General features: G+C 39.8%; 1 protein-coding gene across 12 annotated transcripts; it reads left to right on the forward strand.

Annotated features, from left to right (window-relative positions):
- The first annotated feature begins 1,154 nt into the window (after nt 1-1,154).
- On the forward strand, nt 1,155-17,419 carry tcea3 (transcription elongation factor A (SII), 3). 12 transcript variants are annotated; one of them, XM_036131482.1, is made up of 21 exons: nt 1,155-1,503; nt 2,216-2,278; nt 2,401-2,506; nt 4,076-4,184; nt 7,688-8,152; nt 8,233-8,346; nt 8,585-8,686; nt 8,781-8,849; nt 10,110-10,220; nt 10,339-10,416; nt 10,738-10,797; nt 10,942-11,013; nt 11,106-11,174; nt 11,399-11,461; nt 13,556-13,624; nt 13,854-14,014; nt 14,124-14,180; nt 14,288-14,442; nt 14,542-14,688; nt 15,905-15,976; nt 16,075-17,419. In XM_036131482.1, exons 1-21 carry the CDS (start codon nt 1,435-1,437, stop codon nt 16,081-16,083), a joined length of 2,220 nt encoding a protein of 739 aa, XP_035987375.1. In that variant the 5' UTR covers nt 1,155-1,434; the 3' UTR covers nt 16,084-17,419. The 12 variants fall into 12 exon arrangements, with proteins under 12 accessions (XP_035987375.1, XP_035987366.1, XP_021166186.2 ...); XM_036131473.1 differs by having other exon boundaries at nt 1,156-1,503; nt 11,103-11,174; XM_021310511.2 differs by having other exon boundaries at nt 1,156-1,503; nt 10,342-10,416; nt 11,103-11,174.
- The last annotated feature ends 1,584 nt before the right edge of the window (nt 17,420-19,003 follow it).

Raw genomic sequence — 19,003 nt, forward strand, 5'->3', positions numbered from 1 at the left:
AAGAAACACTGTCAACCCACAGCTGGTCGTTTGTATCATCTTTCGCTTAATAAGCAAGCAAAAGTGAGAATAAATCAGCTTTTAACTGCAAGAACAGCATCTGGAGATTTCATGTTTACCATATCACCCCGCCAAATGCGCGTTAACTATAAGATTCTGCTTTAAGCGTCGGCTTAGCCCCTACGGTCCTATTCAAAGTTTGTGAATAGCCGTGATATTATGTGTTAGCAAGGCAGCCTAAAACCCTGATCCATACTGTCTGGATGAATGGGCAACAGCTCACTAAATTATTTTTAGAGGCTTATGGAAGGATGTCCAAAATGTTTCACCCAACTAACTTGTTTTACGATGCAATTGTGCCAAATCCTGAGAAATTGTGTGTGCGTTTCTTGATTTAAATAAAGTGAAAACAAACCTAAATATACGCTATGCATACATTTTTACTTGTTTTTCTGGAATTTAGCAAGTAGACAAAAATGTATTAGTCCAAACTGACCTAAAACAGGAAATGTTTAATGATTTAATGTCAGATAGTGATAAAGAAAGGTCATGTCTTTTTATCTAGTGTATGTAAATAATGGCTTCAACACACTCCACCCACACAAATATACAATATATGTATTGCATGCGTTCATACGCATCTATACATGATGTTCTCTGCCTCTTATTCCTACTCCACGCTGCCCTCTACAGGTTGAAGTAAGCAGGGAACGAGTGAGTCTTCATCTGAAATTGACCTCTTAGACTAGAACGCCCTCTGGTGGCATAACTGCAATGACATTTTGTTTAACTATACTATTTTTTAAACTTTTAATTAGTTTATTTTTAGCCCGGTTTAGTCGCATTTCTATAATCTCAGTATTTTTCCCCCCACGATAAAAACTATGAAATAAAGAAAGCAAACTCCCTCCGGCTGGTTTACGCGCCAGTGTCAGACTGCTCTTTGGCCCAGCAGTTGCGTTCGGCCCAGATGTGCAAATAACTTATTTGTGCACTGCCACCAGGAAAGCCCTCCGTTTGCAAAGATTAATCATTACACACTGACCTTGTGCGGCACAACTCAGAGAGCGTAATATAAAACTTTTAGAAATCCGGAGACTTTTTTAAACGAGGTAGCTGAAGAAGCCTTTGATTTCCTGTTTCAAAGGCGGAGTTTTAGTGGATCAAGCACAACTTTCCCCCAGTTTGCTCTGAAGGAACCACCTTGAAGCCTGTGCCGCTTGTTACCGTCCCTACACCGTCTATATTTAGGATGCTTGTTGTGGCGCTGGTCAGCTGTGACCCTGCGGCAGGACACGCCTCTGGGCTGAATGGAGTGCGCCGTGCGTAAAGTCCAGTCTGCAGCGGATCCCGACTTTGTCGCTTCTTTTGGGCTTTCCACTGGTATTGGTATCGGTGTCGCCGAGCAGCTTATTGGGGACTATCAGTTCCGCGATGACCCGAGAGGAGGACCTGATCCGGATCGCTAAAAAGCTAGACAAGATGGTGTCTAGAAATAACACGGTGAGGCCGCTGTATTTTGACACCCGCAGGTGGCGCGATGTCACCTCGTGCTGCAGCGAAGGCCCAGGGAGGACCCCTACCAAAACCATGGCGTTGGAGAGCAGTTTAGCTTTTATTCGGACTCGATGAGAGTCACTCTGCATGAGTGTAACAAGAGCTTGTCTGTCCTGTAACAAACGATCGACAGGTGTTTGGCGCGGGGTTTGCGTCTGTTTTTTGCACCCCCCGCTTCTTCAGCTTGTAACGCTGCGCGGATCACGCTCGGATAGTTTGTCTTGTCACTTTTCTCTTTCTTGCAGATCTTATCCCTATCGTCTCGTTTAAGCCTAAAAAAAAAACATTCGCGTAACCCAAAGGAAACAGCGCGGCCTGTTGATTTGCCGAAGCCCTGCAGGGCCCCGAGTGTTGTGTCTCTGCACATGAGAGAAACTTTCGCGCTGCAATCCTGCAGAAACTTTCCGCGACTCTCGGGACAGCTGAATCTTTCTCTGTTAAGCCAAAATTAAACGAGGTTTATGCGTCTGTTCGCAGTGTTTGTGCAAAACAATATAGAAGTGAAAGTGTTTTTGTTTTTTTTCCCTCCACCACCATCAAGCAGTTTCTCTTTTGATGACGCTCCGTTGGGTTTATTCAGATGTCTGTTTACGTGTTTGCAGGCATTCAATAAGTATTCCAGGGTTGAAAGTAACTATAATGTGTGCTGTGAGTGCAGGAAGGTGCCATGGACCTGCTGAAAGAGTTGAAAGGCTTCAGCATGACGCTTAAACTTCTCCAGGTAAACTGAAGAGTTTAGTTTCATCACGGCTATTCATCCAAAAGTCTTGCAACAACATGGAGGCTTGAGGAAGTGCAACATTCTCCGAGCCTTTTTTGTTTCTTTCTGCATTGCTGTTGCAGGAAACAAGAATTGGCATGTCTGTGAACAACATCAGGAAGCACTGCAGAGACGAAGAAGTTGTCTCTTTGGCAAAGATCCTCATTAAAGAATGGAAGAGACTTCTTGGTGAGAACACTTGTCCGGACACGCAGTTCCCAGCGTAAATCTTTAATATGCGGGTGCACTTCAATAAATAACAATTTCACAGATAAGTTAGTAACGACTACCTTCAACAAGGGGAAACTCGGGTATGACATAGTCCTCACACAATGAATGATATATCTCACATGCTTTTTTTTATTATTAATTTTGATTATTAAGGCTTACAGCTAATGAAACCCCTAATTCGGTTTAACAGAAAATCAAAATGTCACACAAGGCCAATAAAAAAGAACCTTTAATACACAAACATCAACCTACTGATTATATCCATATTATACATAGTAAATGCTTTGTTGAGCCTCCTTTTTCACAAATTGAAACATCAACGCAGCATGGTGTGGAGGTGATCAGCCTGTGGCGCTGCTGGGGTTTTAATAGCGCCTACAGCTGTTCTTTACCATTCTCTTTGTTTCCCTTCTTTCTTCTGACAAAAAAAAAAAAATCCAAATGGGGTTCAGGTCAGGTGAGTTTGCTGGTCAGTCAAGCACACAACAGTGTCGCCACTTTTGGCAGTGTGGGCAGGTGCCATGCCCTGCTGCATCTCCATAAAGCTCGCCTCCACAGGGAAGCATGAAGGGCTCTAAGACGTTCTGGTAATGGCTGTGCTGAAATTGGACTTGATCAAACACGGAGCACCAACACCAGATGACATGGTTCCCTGCCACAATGGGCTCTGATCGTGGAAACTTCTCACGGGACCTCAAGCAATGGGGATCCCGCGCCCTTCCACTCTTCCACCAGACACTGGGGCATTGATTTCCGAATGAGATGCACAATTTAATTTAATCTGAAAATAAAAGGTTAGACCACCGAGAAACAGCTGAGTTCTTTGTCTCCATAATCAGCTACGGCGGTTCTGACATTGTCTCTGGTTCAGGAGTGGTTTAACACAAGGACGTCTACAACTGTAGGCCGTCTCCTGGACACATCAGTCTTTGGTGGCTCTTCAAGCCTTACTTTGACCATCTATGACATAGATTCTATGTTAATCTCTTGAGTGGACTTTGCTTCACAGTTGTCTGAGGTTATTCCTTTTGTTTGTGCACATATTCTACCACATGTTTTCTTCCATTAAACTTTAGCTGCTATGCTTGTAAGTAGCATTTTGAGATCAGCTAGTCTCCAATAAATATTTGTGGTTTAACGTCCTTGTGGAGGGTGTCCTTGACTGTCTGCTGGACAACTGTTAAGTCAGCCGTCTTCCCCATGATTTTGTAGGCCGTAACGGGACATTTTTATTTTAAAAATCCTTTTGTTTTTTTTAATTTGTCTTATGTAAGATTCAAGTTTTCTGATTTTCTGTCTTTTGGGTTTCATGAGCTGCAATCCATAGTAATTAAGATTAACAGAAGTAAATGTTTGAAGTTTATTTCTCCATGTTTAATGAATCTACACAGTATTTAAGTTTAACTTTTTGAACTCAATTACAAAAATAAGGGAACTATTGGAAGATATTGTGATTTACTGACGTTGAACTGCATGCTGAGACTAAATCATCTGCTATGTCTCCCTCTAACTGTCTCTCTCTGCCAGACTCTGGGGATTCTCTCTCTGAGAAAGTTGCTGAAATGAAGAACGGTTTGGACCCCAGGAAACCTGCAGCAGCAGCTGCAAACAGCTCCTCCTCAGAGCCACACAGCAGGTCAGTCAGATGGCATTCGGAAACACAAGTTGCACAGTGCGAATATGACACCTAATGCAGAGGAAGTACATTATGATGCAAACCTTTGTCATTACCATCAGGTACATTATGGAGGACCAAAACTGACAGAATTAAAAATAAAAAGCAGAAATATTTAAATGGCACAATAACAATAGAGTTCAACTTTATTGTCATTGCACTGTCACAAGTACAAAGCAACGAAATGTGTTCTCTGCTTTTAACCCATCCCCTTGGGGAGCAGTGGGCTGGCACTGTGCGGTGCCCGGAGAGCATTCTGGGGTTAAGGGTCTTGCTCAGGGACCCAGAGTGCTGGCACTGCGGATCGAACCGGGTACTTGCATCCTTCTCTGAGTGCAAGCGTGCTGCTCTAACCACTAGGCCACGACCTCCCCAATAAAACTAGACATTTGAAATGTACAGCTGAATAAAAAAAGATTCATTTTTTTTTATTTATTAATGTCTTTTCTTAAAATATCTCATCTTTTTTCCACATTTCTTATAATGTAATTGACCTTCATATATTTTCTCTATTCATTTTCAACATGTTTATTTAAACATTTTATTAGAATTTTACAGTTTTTACATTATTTTTACTTATAGATGCATTTATGTCTTTTTACCCTCTTGGATTTTCTTTTTTCTTTTTTTTATCCATAAGTCATTTCATTTCCAAATAGACTCTATAAAATTTTCTGTCTCATTTCCCCTCATCCATTTCTGCGCCATTATGCAAATAGCGTGGCTGTCCTTCATTGGGTCAGCTTCTCTACTATTGGCCAACCAGAAGGAAGTGTGCAGGTGTCTGCACTTCCTCTGTTCAGCAGCCAAAAAATGCGATACGCAATATGGCATTTTATTTGTGCCACCAATAAGTTAGACTTATGTGCATGTGCTTAAACTAGTCTCACTGCATGCTCAGGTTGGTGGCACAATTTTAACACCATAGTATAGAAGTATAGATATGGAGGGAACAGATCTCGAAACCAGCCATTCACCTTCCTTCTGACTGATCAGTAGTTCCCAGCAAAGGATAGCAGCCCAGCTTATTCCCATAACGAGGCAGAAATGCATAAGGAAACGTAAAAAAATGAAAGAAAAGGAGACGGAAATTCATGGAAATAAAAAAGGCCTGTGAGAAAAAAAATAAGACTAGAAAATTTAAGGGGGAAATACAGTAAATGCATCTATAACTAAAAGAAATACATGGAAAAAAAAAACAAGTGAGAATTAAATGCTTATACGTAGAGAAAAAATGTGAAGGTCAATGAAATTATAAAATGTGGTAAAGTCAATAGACAGGATATTTTAAACTAAGACATTAATAAATGTAAAATGGTCTATTTTTTATTAATAGGTAGATTTTTAGTGTATTGTTTTATTTATTTAGCCAGTTATATATTTCTGTTTTTATTTCTAATTTAGTCAGTTCCAGTCCTCCATAATGTATGTCCTCTGCTTCCATCAAACCCAAGTTGGCAAATGTTTGCTCTTTGTTAATAAAAAGAACACAGTTATAGAGACACTTACCAAATTTTGTTAGTAGCTAAATATATTAAATGTTAAATTGTCCACAAAAATAAACACAAATATTTCACTCTGAATTTTTAACTGGTGCAGATAAAATTGTCTGGCAGTGGTGGTCACTGATGCCTCATCTACTGGTAGCAGATATCTAATACACCCTAAAGCAGAAAAACAACATCTTGAACTAACTGAATATGCTCAACACTTGATGCAAATACAATTTTCAAAGTATCTTTCCAGACCATCAATACATAAAGCGTTTGGCGTATGAAAAATAAAATAAAAACCATGATCCGTCTAAAATTAAGCAATATATTTACTTCACATATCCACCATATGAAAGACGAGATTTAATTGTTAACCTGATATAAAGGGATGGATGTTAATTGACCCTGATTTACTCCTCCTTTTTTATTATTTATTTCTATTATTGTTTTATTTGTTAATATTGAGCTAGAAGAAAGAAATGTCTACAGATATTCATTAGCTTTCTACTGTTTATTTAGGTTTGCACTACTTTTTAATGCATGCGATCTGCTGTCTAACTTGAGGGCAAAATGTAGATATTCGACCAGCTATGGAGAAAGTATAAAAGGAGGAAACACCAAGCAGAAGGCAAACTGACACAAAGGGTAGAAGGAATGTAAACAATACTGTTCACAGTTGTGCCGTGCAAACATTTTTCCCAAGGTTTTTTCACACACCTCTACCTTTAAGCTCTTTATCCACTGGGTGTTTTGAAAGCTGCTGAAAACCTGGAACGGCTCCACAGCTGTGAGATCAACCATGAAAACCTTGGGCCTACAGCTAAGAGGGGCGCTGGAAAGGAAAAACTCTAAATCACAAGGACAAGCTTGCTGAAAAAAACTTATCAGCCTCACAGGAACAGAATGTCTGACAGTATCCAAGCTGTTGTAGAAATGCTCACCTGCAGGGAAACCACAGTTTGAATTATTAGAAAGCATGCACAGCAAACACAACACTTTACTGTCCTTTTATACAAGTTCATCATTTCACAACTATTAAATTCAATGTCATTTCTGTAGCGCCAATTCACAACACGTCATCTCAAGGTATTTTACAAAGTCAAATTCAATCAAATCATCCAGACAGATTGGCGAAAAGCTTTCCTTTCTAAGGAAATACAGCAGACTGCGTAGAGTCTTGACAAGCAGCATTCACTCCTCCTGAAGAAGCGTAGAGCCACAGGGAGAGTCATCTGCATTGTTGATGGCTTTGCAGCAATCCCTCATCCTGAGCATGCATGAAGCGACAGTGGAGAGAAAAACTCCCCTTTAATGGCAAGGCAAAACCTCCAGCAGAACCAGAACCAGGCTCAGTGTATATAACATCTCCCTCGACCGACTGGGGGTTTAGAGAAGACAGAGACTATTAGCATCTATTTATTTTATTGGGATTAAATATCATAGACCAATAGTAGCACATATTCTGATTGGGGATGCTTGGCAAAAGATTATCAAATCAACTGGTGCGTACATGTGTTTTAACCCCCTTGAGAGAATTATTTGTAAAAACACTATCTTTTTGTAACATTACACACAGGTAGACAATTAGGGGTCTTTAAAAAAATTTGTTGCGCTAATCTAGGGGTATTAGAGCAAAGGGGGTTGATGCAATACCCTTTTTAGACTTTTATATAAAAAAGAAAGAGAAAATGGAAGTCCAGTATATTTTCCTTTTTATTTCTACAGCAATGTATTACTGTGGGTTAGTCTATCATACAAAATCCTGGTTTTACCATCACAAAATATGGAGTAATTTAAGTGTAATACCTTTGTAATACACAAAATAGCAGCACAGCAGCCTCTCCTCTAAATGAGTCTTGGTTTGAGACACTCTAAGGTGGAGTGTCACGTTCGTCCCTTCTGCATGTTGTGCAATGAAAAGTACCTCTACAGCTTTGCCTCTGGGTAAGAGGTAAAATATGTTTCTTTTAGTCACAGGAGGCCGGAGGCCACACTGAAACATGAATCAGATTCTGACAAAAACAGGAAAGAGAGACACAACAATAACAACGTAAACGAAAAGAGGCACGGAGATGATCCTAGGTTTGATGGAAACCACCCCGAAGAGCACCAAAGTGAGAAGCACCTTCAAGAAATCAGAGCAGAAAAACAAACGCCTGCAGAGAAAGTGGAAATGGATGATGGGAAACACAGGCACATACAAGACATGCAGAGCGACAAACACAAGTCAGACCCATTCAAAGACAGATCATTGGGAGATCTGAAAAAGATGAGGAATGTTGAGCAACTGAAACGAAAGAAACCCCCCGAGGAGCCTAGGAAACATGCAGAAGAAGGGAAGAAGGATAAAAACAAAGAGAAAAGCAGACAGGAGTGGCCTGTCGGCACAGCTCAGACAGAGAAGCCCATTGAAGCTCATAAACTAATCTTTGAAAGGTAAGCAGCTGGCGGCTCAGATGTAAATCTTTTATGTCACAAAGGTTTTGCAGCACTTCAGATTGAGCCATTTATTTCAGGAGGGGAGTGCTGGACAGCAGCGTACTGTATCCCACCGGCTGCCCCTCTCCTCCTCGACCCGCTCGGCCTCTTTTACCCGCCAAACGTCCTTCTGTGGACTCGAAAAAAGACAGGTCAGGACCCCTGTCTGAGCTGACGACACGCTGAGACGTTGCTGCTGCTAACCGCATGACTCAACAGGCCCCCTACTGACATCTGCCCCCGCAGTTTTATGTCAGGACTCCTGCTGTGCTTGGTGCATGCTGAGATGGGTCAGTCGTGTGTGTGTTTACATGAACAGCACTCTGCTGCTGCTGCTGCTGCACCCGTTGTGATGCCGCTCACATCTGTGATGTTGTGATGTACGATCAGGAAGAAGGAGAAGGAGTCCTCCTCTCGACACCCTCACTCTCACGGCCCTTCACCGGCCTTTCCGCCTCCAAAACGACCTGCAGTGGATATAAAGAAAGAGAGGTCAGGCATGCTGGGATGCATGTTTTGAAAGTTTTCTATTTTTCTCCCTAGTTGTGCAAACAAAGAATTAAACATAAGCTCATTTTCACATCAGGAAGGTTCCTCTGGACCCAAATGCTCCAATAGCTCCTCTTCCTTTCCACCTCCATCCACCTCCACAAAGGTTAGGCTCTGCACGCCTGCCTGTATGAAATATTTGCTATTTTAAGTGCCTTGAACATTTTCACATTTTGTCACGTTACAACCACAGACAGCAATTTATTAAATTTTGATTCTATGTGACAGAAATCCTGCCTAAAGAAGGTTTGATGACTTGATTTTTGATCCTAATGATCATCATCTCTACTTTTATGTGAAAGGAGTAAAGAATAAAGGGGAGATGAATGCAAGATCTTGGGACGGCTTAAACTCATCAGCACCAGAATTAACACTAAAATATCAGGGAACCCACTTGGATCATGGCTTAGTTCTTCCTTTTGACTTGGGTGGGAATATTGTTGGCACTGATCCTTTTTGACCAAAAGTCCTTCTAAGACTGGAAGGATTTCAGTTCAAGTCTGGGATTTCTGTGTGGTCCCCCTCTCTGGATTGAGACTAGGTTGGATATGAAGCAAAATTCTGTTAGAGGAAATTTCTAAGATGCTGACTGCCAGTCAAGGCGTTTGAAGGAAAAATTGGATACTTACACGACTTTGCCAAATTTTACAGGTTCATTAGCCTTCTCTAACCAGGTAGGGCGAATCTTGTCTTAATGGGTTCTCAGCCGTTATGTTCTTCGTCATGAGGGACGTCTAAACCAATCGGAGGTCTCCAAATCTGACAGCTACATCGCTAAACAAATGGGTTTAGATAATATTCATTAGACTGAGACTGACCTTGCGTAAGATCCAAAGATGTCAACAAGCTATAGCTTCAGATATAATAATTCGTGACTGGATCTGTTTCACGCTACATTTTTTTCTAAACCAAATAACCTTTCAATTGACAAAAAAGACAGATTTACACTCAAGGTCTACACAGTCAATAATTAATATTTAAAGATGCAGATTTTTAGGTATTATTTCAGAGCTTTATAACTTTCTAAGTTTGCAGACTAAGAAAATTAATTTAAAAGAAATGTTGACATGAATTGCCAGGCGTTCAGACCCAGCATATTATGGCATACCAGACGATGCTGCTTTGATTAGACCTCTGGTCCAGCAAGGACATTTTGATGAGGCCTCAATAAAAGCGGTTCTTATATGTGAGAAGTCAAATCGGAGGTAAACCATCACAACAGGGTCCATAGTGGAATCCCTATATGTGGTTGTAATGTGTAGAAATTTTGAAAACGTTCAAGGGTGTGAGTAATTTCGAAAGCCTCTGTGTCACTGACTTATTCTGCAGTGATTCATGTTGGCTGAAAGGTGTTTGTCTCATTTAGAAAAGAGCCTCCTGACCCCAACGCTCCCCTTCCTCCGCTCCCACTCCACCTTCACCCCCCCGCTCCTCCACCGAAGCGCCCCTCAGTCGATGGGAGCAAGGAAAGAGACAGGTCTGGATCAGATGAGCTCATATCGGCATTGCCTTGAAGCACCAGAGGGAAATAATCACGGAAGATGTGACTTAGTTTGGAGCTTTTCTCTCGGTACATTGAATCCTTGTGTTGTTTGCAGCAGCAGCAGGAAGTCGTCCACAGACTCAAAGCTTCTTCCACAGAAAAAGTCTGCAGATTGTGTGAAGAAAGACAGGTCCGCCTTCTGTCAAATTAACTCTACCTGTCGTGTGTGTGTGTGTGTGTATATATATATATATATATATATATATATATATATATATATATATATATATATATATATATATATATATATATATATATATATATATATATATATATATATATATATATAATATGTATGTGTGTGGTAAAATGTGCTTTCTTTTCCGGATTTATTACCTGTGACCTTACATTTTACAGCATATTTTTAATTAATCTCGTAATGGGTAGAAACTCATTTGACTGCAGGCATCTTTCATTCAGGGCAATCTTTAAAGTTATTTTAATTTAACAGGAAAGATTCAGATGATGGCAAAGCATCTAAAAAGCTCTCAGATGACACCAAGAGAGAAAGGTTAGAAAATCATGAACTATGCATGTCAAAGTGAATGCCATGATTTCCTACTTTGATCAATGCTTATTAACAGATAGCAACAATACACTTTTTTCCCCCCCTCCGCTACTAAAATTAGTTAAAAATCTCACATTTTCTTGTCAGGAAAGATTCCTCTAACTCTAAAGCAGCTCTTCCCAAAAAGTCCACCATGGAAGTCAAAAAAGAAAAACACAGGTGTGCAGGAGTGTGTGCAGAATCGACCAAAATGTGTACTTTTTACAGAAATGGTGTGCAAGTGACTCAGATTTATCTCTGTTTTGTAGCAGGAAAGATTCCAGTGATGGGATGCCGTGTCAGCCTGCAAAAGGCCACTCTGCTGAATCCAAGCGCGTCAGGTACGAAACACATTCAAACATCTCTAATGAAGAAATTACATTCAAACAGTGGATTCAGATTAAAGGTAGAGTCTGCGATTTTTCTGGAAATGGTATCACTACTGAGGCCTTCTACTGTTAAGATGGAAGGACCATTTCACTCAGTATAACAAAAAGTGTTTCTGAACAGGATTCCCCAACTATAGCTTCAAACCTTGGTTTACTCTAAATTTGTCATTACGCAGACGCGAATCCACTGATTCAAAGAGAAGCAGCTCACCACCACCAAAGAAGATAACGGGTGAAAGGTAAAGTGTGTACAAATGTCTTGGAATATTTTATGGTGGAAATTATGGATATTTCTCCAGGCTTTTATTGGAACATTTTCAGATGAATATTTTTCTTTTGCTAAGACATTTTTCTCTGACTAAAGAATCCTTCAGGCACCAAAAGGATCCCTACTCCAAAAACAAAACAAAACAAAACAAAATAACATTTTGAAGAACATTTTTATGAAAAATAAGAAGAATTTAAGGACTGCGTTAGACATAGGAGTAAAAACCTGAAATACTTTTCAGTGCTTTCTAGATCATCAACAAGGTATTGAAATGTAGAAGGCAAACAAAAAAGTTTACTTCGCTGCTGCAGCTACAGCGTTTGTTATGTCTGGGCATTTTGTTTTTACTCTTGCTGGGGCCTGGGAAATTTCCAGGAGATGCTGGAGGGTTAGACACCTGTGATGTGACGTCTTGCATAAATAGCGCTGGTAGTTTCTCTGAAATTTGTTTAGCTGGAGCAGAATGGAGCAGTCTAGAGTTGATCAGACCCTCTCCTGGAGATGTGTCTAATGCTGTTCTCCTTATGAGAAGATAATAAATTCTGACTTTGATAAAATCACTGATCTCTGTCTTGGTAATTAAAAAAAGTAATGAGAGAGGGTTTTTTTCTGGCTACACGAGCTATGGTCCTTTATTTTACAAATCAGACCAGTTTACTTGTATTTATTCGTTTAAAACCCAAATTATTTTGATGTGAACGCCCTAAAGGGGAAAGAACATGAGTACAAAAATTTAGCAGGAGAATGTCAAGTAGCTCTCACAATGAAGCGTTGACAATAGAAACAGACATGCAATCATTTATAATTACAGCTTCCCGGCCAGGATGTGTAGGACAACTCACCTTTAGACAAGGGTTTCATTCATGCAAGCATTTATACTTCAACAAATGAGGAATCATTTTGTCAAGAAATTATCATTAAAAACTCATTTAAGTGCTAAATATAAGGTTATGATATAAAGTAGCAAATCAAAAATGAAGAATAAAAAGGAAAATGTTACCTAGCTGTTTATTTACATTTATAAGCGTATTTGTAGAGGGCCATTGTTAACGTTAACTACTGCCTTGCCTCTTTTTAAACTAGCTGTATTTTGGAGAGAATATTGGTTGCTTCATTTTTATTTCATTTATTCAGAGCAGAGTTTTGAAAAGTTTAAGTTAAATTATTCTTTGATGATTATTTAATACATTGTTTGGTCATAATCTGAGCTAGTGGGATCATATAGACTTTGAATAAAAGCGGCCCGGGAATGGAGCCTTGATGTTCCCCACGTGTGATTTTTGTGATGTGATGTTTGCCTTGATAATTAACAATTTATAGTTTTGGTCCGGCAAATAAGAAATGAGCCAGTTTAGCACAATGCTACACAATCCTGGCCACCTTTTCCCATCTGACAGTCAGAATGTTAAGCTCATCTGTGCTGAATGCACCTCTGTAGATAAATACCTGAGAGAAGAGACATATATATATATATATATATATATATATATATATATATATATATATATATATATATATATATATATATATATATATATATATATATATACTATCTGCGATAATTCAGGTGCAGCACGGCTAAAATGTTTTTCAGAATCCTTTAGCGTTCTTATCAGTGCTAAAACATGTTGGGCATTTCAGGTTAGTTTCTATCAGAAAGAACCAACAAGCTGATTCTTAAAGAGCTTTTAGCTGAAAACGTAGATTAGCTGCTCAGCTGAAGGAGGATGGATGCCATTTCTGTGTTAGGGGTTTTCTTTCCATCCATTTTGTAAACATGAGAGTCTCACAAAGAGGTAATCTGCTGACACTTCTCTTGCCATCCACAAGTCCAGCATGTTTCTCATACGTTATTATTACGCACGGCACAATATCCTGTAATCATCAGAAAGATTGCACTGGAGACTAGTGAAAACGTGTAAACAAATTAAATAAAAAACCATCAAAGACCGACTTTAATATAGAATACAATAATGTTTTATTTGGGGGAATTTAGATGTCTGCACAATGCTACAGTACACGTGATGCAAAGTCGTCTTGACTTTATCTTGACTGTGTTTCTTAGGAGAGAGTCTTTGGGTTCAAAGCCTCCTGGACAACCAGAGAGGAAACCCTCTACTGACAGCATAGAGAGGTACATTACATACAAATCTGAGTTTTTTGTTTTGTTTTAAAAACTGTCAGAATTATAAAGTTGTTCATATGTTTAAAGAAAAGAATGAGTCATTTACTTTAATGAAAGGTCATTTGTTTTGCTATATGTGTAGATAAAATTAAATTAAAAAAAAGGTAATTTACTGTAGTCCTTTTTAAGCGTGTTCCCAGAGCTTTTTGGTCCTATAACAGACCTTTTTTTTCTACAGGAAGGGTAAAATCGAAGCTCCCAGAACTCCCACCACCCCGACCAGCCCGATGTCACCCAGCTTCAGCTCTCCTGGGGGTCCTCTACCCCCCCACCTGGCTACCGGAGACTCCGTCAGAGACAAGTGCATTGAGATGCTGGCAGCCGCCCTGCGCACAGACAGTGAGGCTAAAAACTACTCTAGATATAGACAAAATGTTTCTACATAGTAGACTGGACTGCAGCGGTGACTCGGTGTCTGGCGTTGATTAACATGCTCTGGTTTTCACAGATGACTACAAAGACTTTGGAGCAAACTGTGACAGCATGGCAGCAGAGATTGAAGATTATATCCTTTTACTTCTGACATCAGTTCACAGCTGGGTCTTATTTTACTCACCTGTAGTAGATAAAAAACGAAGACACTACTTTCTGACCTTGACCGCGTGAGTGCACATATCTACCAGGGGAGCAGGGCCACGGATATGAAATACAAGAACAGAGTCCGGAGCCGCATCAGCAACCTGAAGGACCCCAAGAACCCGGGGCTCCGCAGAAACGTCCTTGCAGGCAGCATCGAGCTGAGCCGCATCGCCAACATGTCCGCCGAGGTAATTCCCCCTTTACACGGCGATCAACGCAGGTTTTCCACAGTTTAAGTCTCCCGCCCACTGTGCTGTACCTCACACGTTCTCCTGCATCGCGTTAAGGAAATGGCCAGTGACGAGCTGAAACAGCTGCGGAACGTCCTTACCCAGGAGGCCATCAGGGAGCACCAGATGGCCAAAACCGGCGGGACCACCACAGACCTGCTGCAGTGCGGCAAGTGCAGGAAGAAGAACTGCACCTACAACCAGGTAGACGGGGTTGCTCTAACCGCTTAAACAAAAGGAAACCATAGCAAGATAACTGACTATGTCTAAATGTGAGTTTTAAGTACAAACACAAGTGGGTGCTGCCTACTCCTCTGTACCTCCACTTAAAAAAGAACAAAAAGTATTTTCAGGTTAGAGTTTCTTTCTTTTTTTTTGTATACTTAAATGTTTCAGATTATCAAACAAATGCTAGTATCAGACTCTGATTTAATGAAAATTGTCATTTTTGAATGACAATTTCCTCTATTGAACGAAAACAAACGAACAAACAAAACTTTCCAAACCAACCTGGCCCTATCTCAAAATGTAATTGCCCCCTAAAATTAATACCTGCCTGTGTCACCCTTGGCAGCAGGAACTGCCATCAAGCGTATGTGATACCTGAGGAGAAATCTTTTATCTCGTTGTGGAGGAATTTTTAGCCCACTCTTGTTAGCACAATCATTTTAATCCAGCCACAGTGGAGGGCTTTAAAGATTGTATGTCAAACCACAGCCTAGTCTTTGACTAGGCTAATTCAAAACCTTCATTTAAATTTACATTTTTGTTCAGCCATTCAAAGGTGGACTCTCTTTAGCTTAATGTCATAATCTGATGGTCAGATATTGTTCCCTTAGTGTTATCTGGTAGAGATTGGAGTTTATGACTCCAATTACAACAGGTTGTTCAGGTCAATAAGCAGCAAATCTGTATGATGCCTTTTTTTCTTAATGTTGTGTTAGTTATGCACTGAGGTTTTTTTCTCTTCTTTCAATACTACAGTCCCCTCCACCTGTCTGGGTTTTGTTTTTTGTTTGTTTTTTAGTCTCTTTCCTGGAGGAAGCTTGAAGGTTGCTCTTACTGAATGTGTGGCCCCTGTCATGATCTTGAACTAGTTTTTGGATTTGAAAATATTCAGTTTTTTTGTGTTGAGTTATTCATCTTGCATCAGTTTCCTCTGTGTCTCCTTGAATTTCTTTAGTTAATTAAAAAAATCTATTTTCCCCAGCTCCATCATCCTGCTCCATGCACTGCACTATTGGATTCTGTTGATTATACTCACCTGATTTCCACTCCCTCATCAGCCTTTGTTCAGTTCATGCCTCACTAGATCTTTTTCTAACTATGTGTTTCACTTTATTTTAAGTGATAAATGATTACTTTCTGCATACATTACTTTCTTTCTTCTCTCACAGCATATTCCCTCTGTGTGTTTCAGGTGCAGACCCGCAGCGCTGATGAGCCCATGACCACATTTGTCCTCTGCAACGAGTGTGGCAACCGCTGGAAGGTGAGTCTTCACTCTGGACACACTTTGGCACTAAAAAACAAAAACAAAAAAAAACATGTTTAAAAATGTTTATCTCTCTGTTTGCGTTTCAATTTCAGTTCTGCTGATGCCATCTAGGTGAAGCTATGTTTCTGGAGGACCCTGTATTGGTTTTTCCAGATTACTGGAAGAGAACAAGAAAGTGAACCACTGCAGCTGATGATTTGAACAAAAACGGTGTTCTTACAATTTTTACTTGAAATTTTTCATAAATAAATAATCAAAGGTGGATTACTGTGGATTGGGCGATTACTTAATCATCAAATCAATAGAGTTGTAAATTAATATTTAACATCTTGGACCTGTCCTAATCACTTTCATGTGCCCTGTCATATCATAGTGGTTTATTTTGTATATATCTTCCAATAAAGCCACATAAATCAGTTGCTCTCTGAAGTATCATTTGAATGTCAAAAAAAAGGGAAAATAATAAATATTTTTAATTCACGGTTACGATCTTGGATGTGTGCAAAATGCAAATCAACTTTATCTTTCTGTGCAGCATTTTATCCATAATGCCTGCTTTGCATTTATAATATGCTTTGCTAAAGTCGTAACATAGTCGTTACTTTTTTACAACAAACAAACAAAATGACAATAAATCACTAATTATTGCTTTCTGAGTGGAAAATGACACTGGTATCACCCAAAATATAAAATAATGTGCAAGAGACATCCTTATGGACAAAACATCTCTGCTATTAATTTACATTTGAACAAATAACGACATATCCAAAATTATTCACACCCTTGTCATAAATTAGTTGGAAAGTCTTCATTGGATACTACTGGAACCAAGTGCTTCCCGTGGTTGCTGACCAGCTTTTTGCATGTCTCTACTTGTATCCCTGACCATTCATCTTTTTTGAGGAGCTCCAAGTCTTTGAATGTCATGTTCTCCAGGTGCTTGGTTTTCTTTTGTGTGTATGTTTTCAGCAGCTCCTTCTTGTTTATGTTCTAACAGGTCTTGCCATATTTTGTTGTTAATTTTGCCATCAGTTCACTCCTTTGTGTTTAGTTCTAGTTTATTCTTTTGTTCTTTGTACATTTTCATGTTATTTCTCTTAGATCACTATGTGTCTTAGTTCAGTTTCCTCTGTCTTGATTAGTCTCCCTCCCTCAGCTACCCCGCCTTCCTTCTGCAACAGCTGCTCCACATTTCCTCTGTTTTGCTCCTCTGGTTCATGTGTCATTCTTCGACCCTGCTTCAGCTTATAAGCTCACTGGTTTCCTTCGTTCCTTGCTGAATTGTTCATTTAAACTGCCTGATGTTCTATTATGCTCTCCGCATTCTTGCCAGCACTGCCTATTATTCCACCTGTATTCCATGACGTGTTACTCCCGCGATTTCCCTGTAAGTTTGCATTATTTTGTCATTAAAACACTCCGTTTTTGCCACAGTCACGATCTGCACCTGTTTTTTTTTTTCTGCCACTTACCATGCCATTGAAGCTGGAAGCCCACTGTGCCAACATACCAAAATTTCACTTCCTCCGCTGATTATCTGTTGGATTCAAGGCATAACTCTTGCAGGACAAATCCACAGTGTTAATTTCATCAGTTAACCATATATTAATTACTTTAGCTGCATTTTTGTGTCTTGCCCTGCTGAAACATCTAATGTTGCCCAAGAGCAAGCCACTCTAAGGACTACCTGATCCAATTTTTATGTCATTTACTTTGATCATGTTGCCTAATTGGGTTTAACACAACCCTAAAACTTTATTCAACAACCACCATGCTAGACCATGGGATTGTTTTTTTTAAAAATGTTTTTGGGGTGAATACATTTGCTATTTAAGCAAATTAAAGGCTATATCACTGAGGCCAAACAATTTATTCACCTGAACACAACACAGAATACCGGCAGTATGCGATGTCTGTTGGGCTGTCTGCTTTGAAAAGTTGCCTCCGACCCGGCTCATCTTCTTCAGGATCACCATGGCAGTGATGCTTGAAATCTTTGTCCCCTCTCGCACCAATACTAGTGTCACTTCTCACACTTTCAGCTGTACAAGTTGCCTGATATAGTTATCTGCTGCTCTGCTCCCAGAAAAGAACAGCAGAGGGCGATGGTTCCCAAGATCTCAGAGCACAGGCTGCTATATGCTCCTACAAATTATTCTACTCCCAGGTCATTTAAGAGCAGGTAGATGAAGGCAAAGTAGAGTGTTGGTAAAATTCAATCACATTTAAAGAGAGGGGACAGAGAAAGCACCTTTCCTTTCAGCTTCAGTAATCTGCTAATCATGCTCAATCTGTCCTCTGCGTTTTTTCTGGAGAACCTGTGGACAGTTGTTATGCAACACTTGTTGCTAATGTCAGGAATGTATTTGGTGAAAACAAAATGGAAGGAATCGTTTCCCAGCTGCCCTGCGGCTGATATCCACCATCTGCTTCAACGTGAGCTGAAACGCATTCATCTGCTTTTTCTGCTTCACCGCTGCCATTAAAACACTCTGGTGATCAGCAGGCAAAGATGCACAAGCATAAACATTGACTCAGCTCTGTGGCAGTGCTTCATTTTTATGCACAACACCCTTTTAGCTTTAAATCTTCTGGAAAATGCTGCATGAATTTCAGCTTGACTTAACAGGGGGGAAAAAAAAGAAAAATGACAGTTGACTCCATTAAATAGCCTATTATTCCCCATGTGCTTACACAAGCAAATTATATTATTTACAAAGCCCAAATGTGTTCTCTATTATAATCTGTTAATGGATTCTGCAGCATAATTCTGCGTATTTTGTGGAAGCTGCTGGGCTCTCTGACCTCTTTTTTTTTTTCGAACAGTTGGTGATTTCTGATTAGAGAAAGCTAATTTATCCTCCCAGGAAAACATGATGCTTTTCTCTTTGTTTCCTGAAATGATCCTCTCAACGTAAATCTTTTCATTTCCTGGGATTAAGACTTTCTTAGAAATAATACTGAGTCATTTTTACATCCATATGATTCCAAATAAGGCTCATTGCAATGAGTAATGACATT

The sequence above is a fragment of the Fundulus heteroclitus genome, chromosome 3 (assembly GCF_011125445.2).
Source record: "Fundulus heteroclitus isolate FHET01 chromosome 3, MU-UCD_Fhet_4.1, whole genome shotgun sequence".
Classification (NCBI taxonomy): Eukaryota; Metazoa; Chordata; class Actinopteri; order Cyprinodontiformes; family Fundulidae; genus Fundulus; species Fundulus heteroclitus.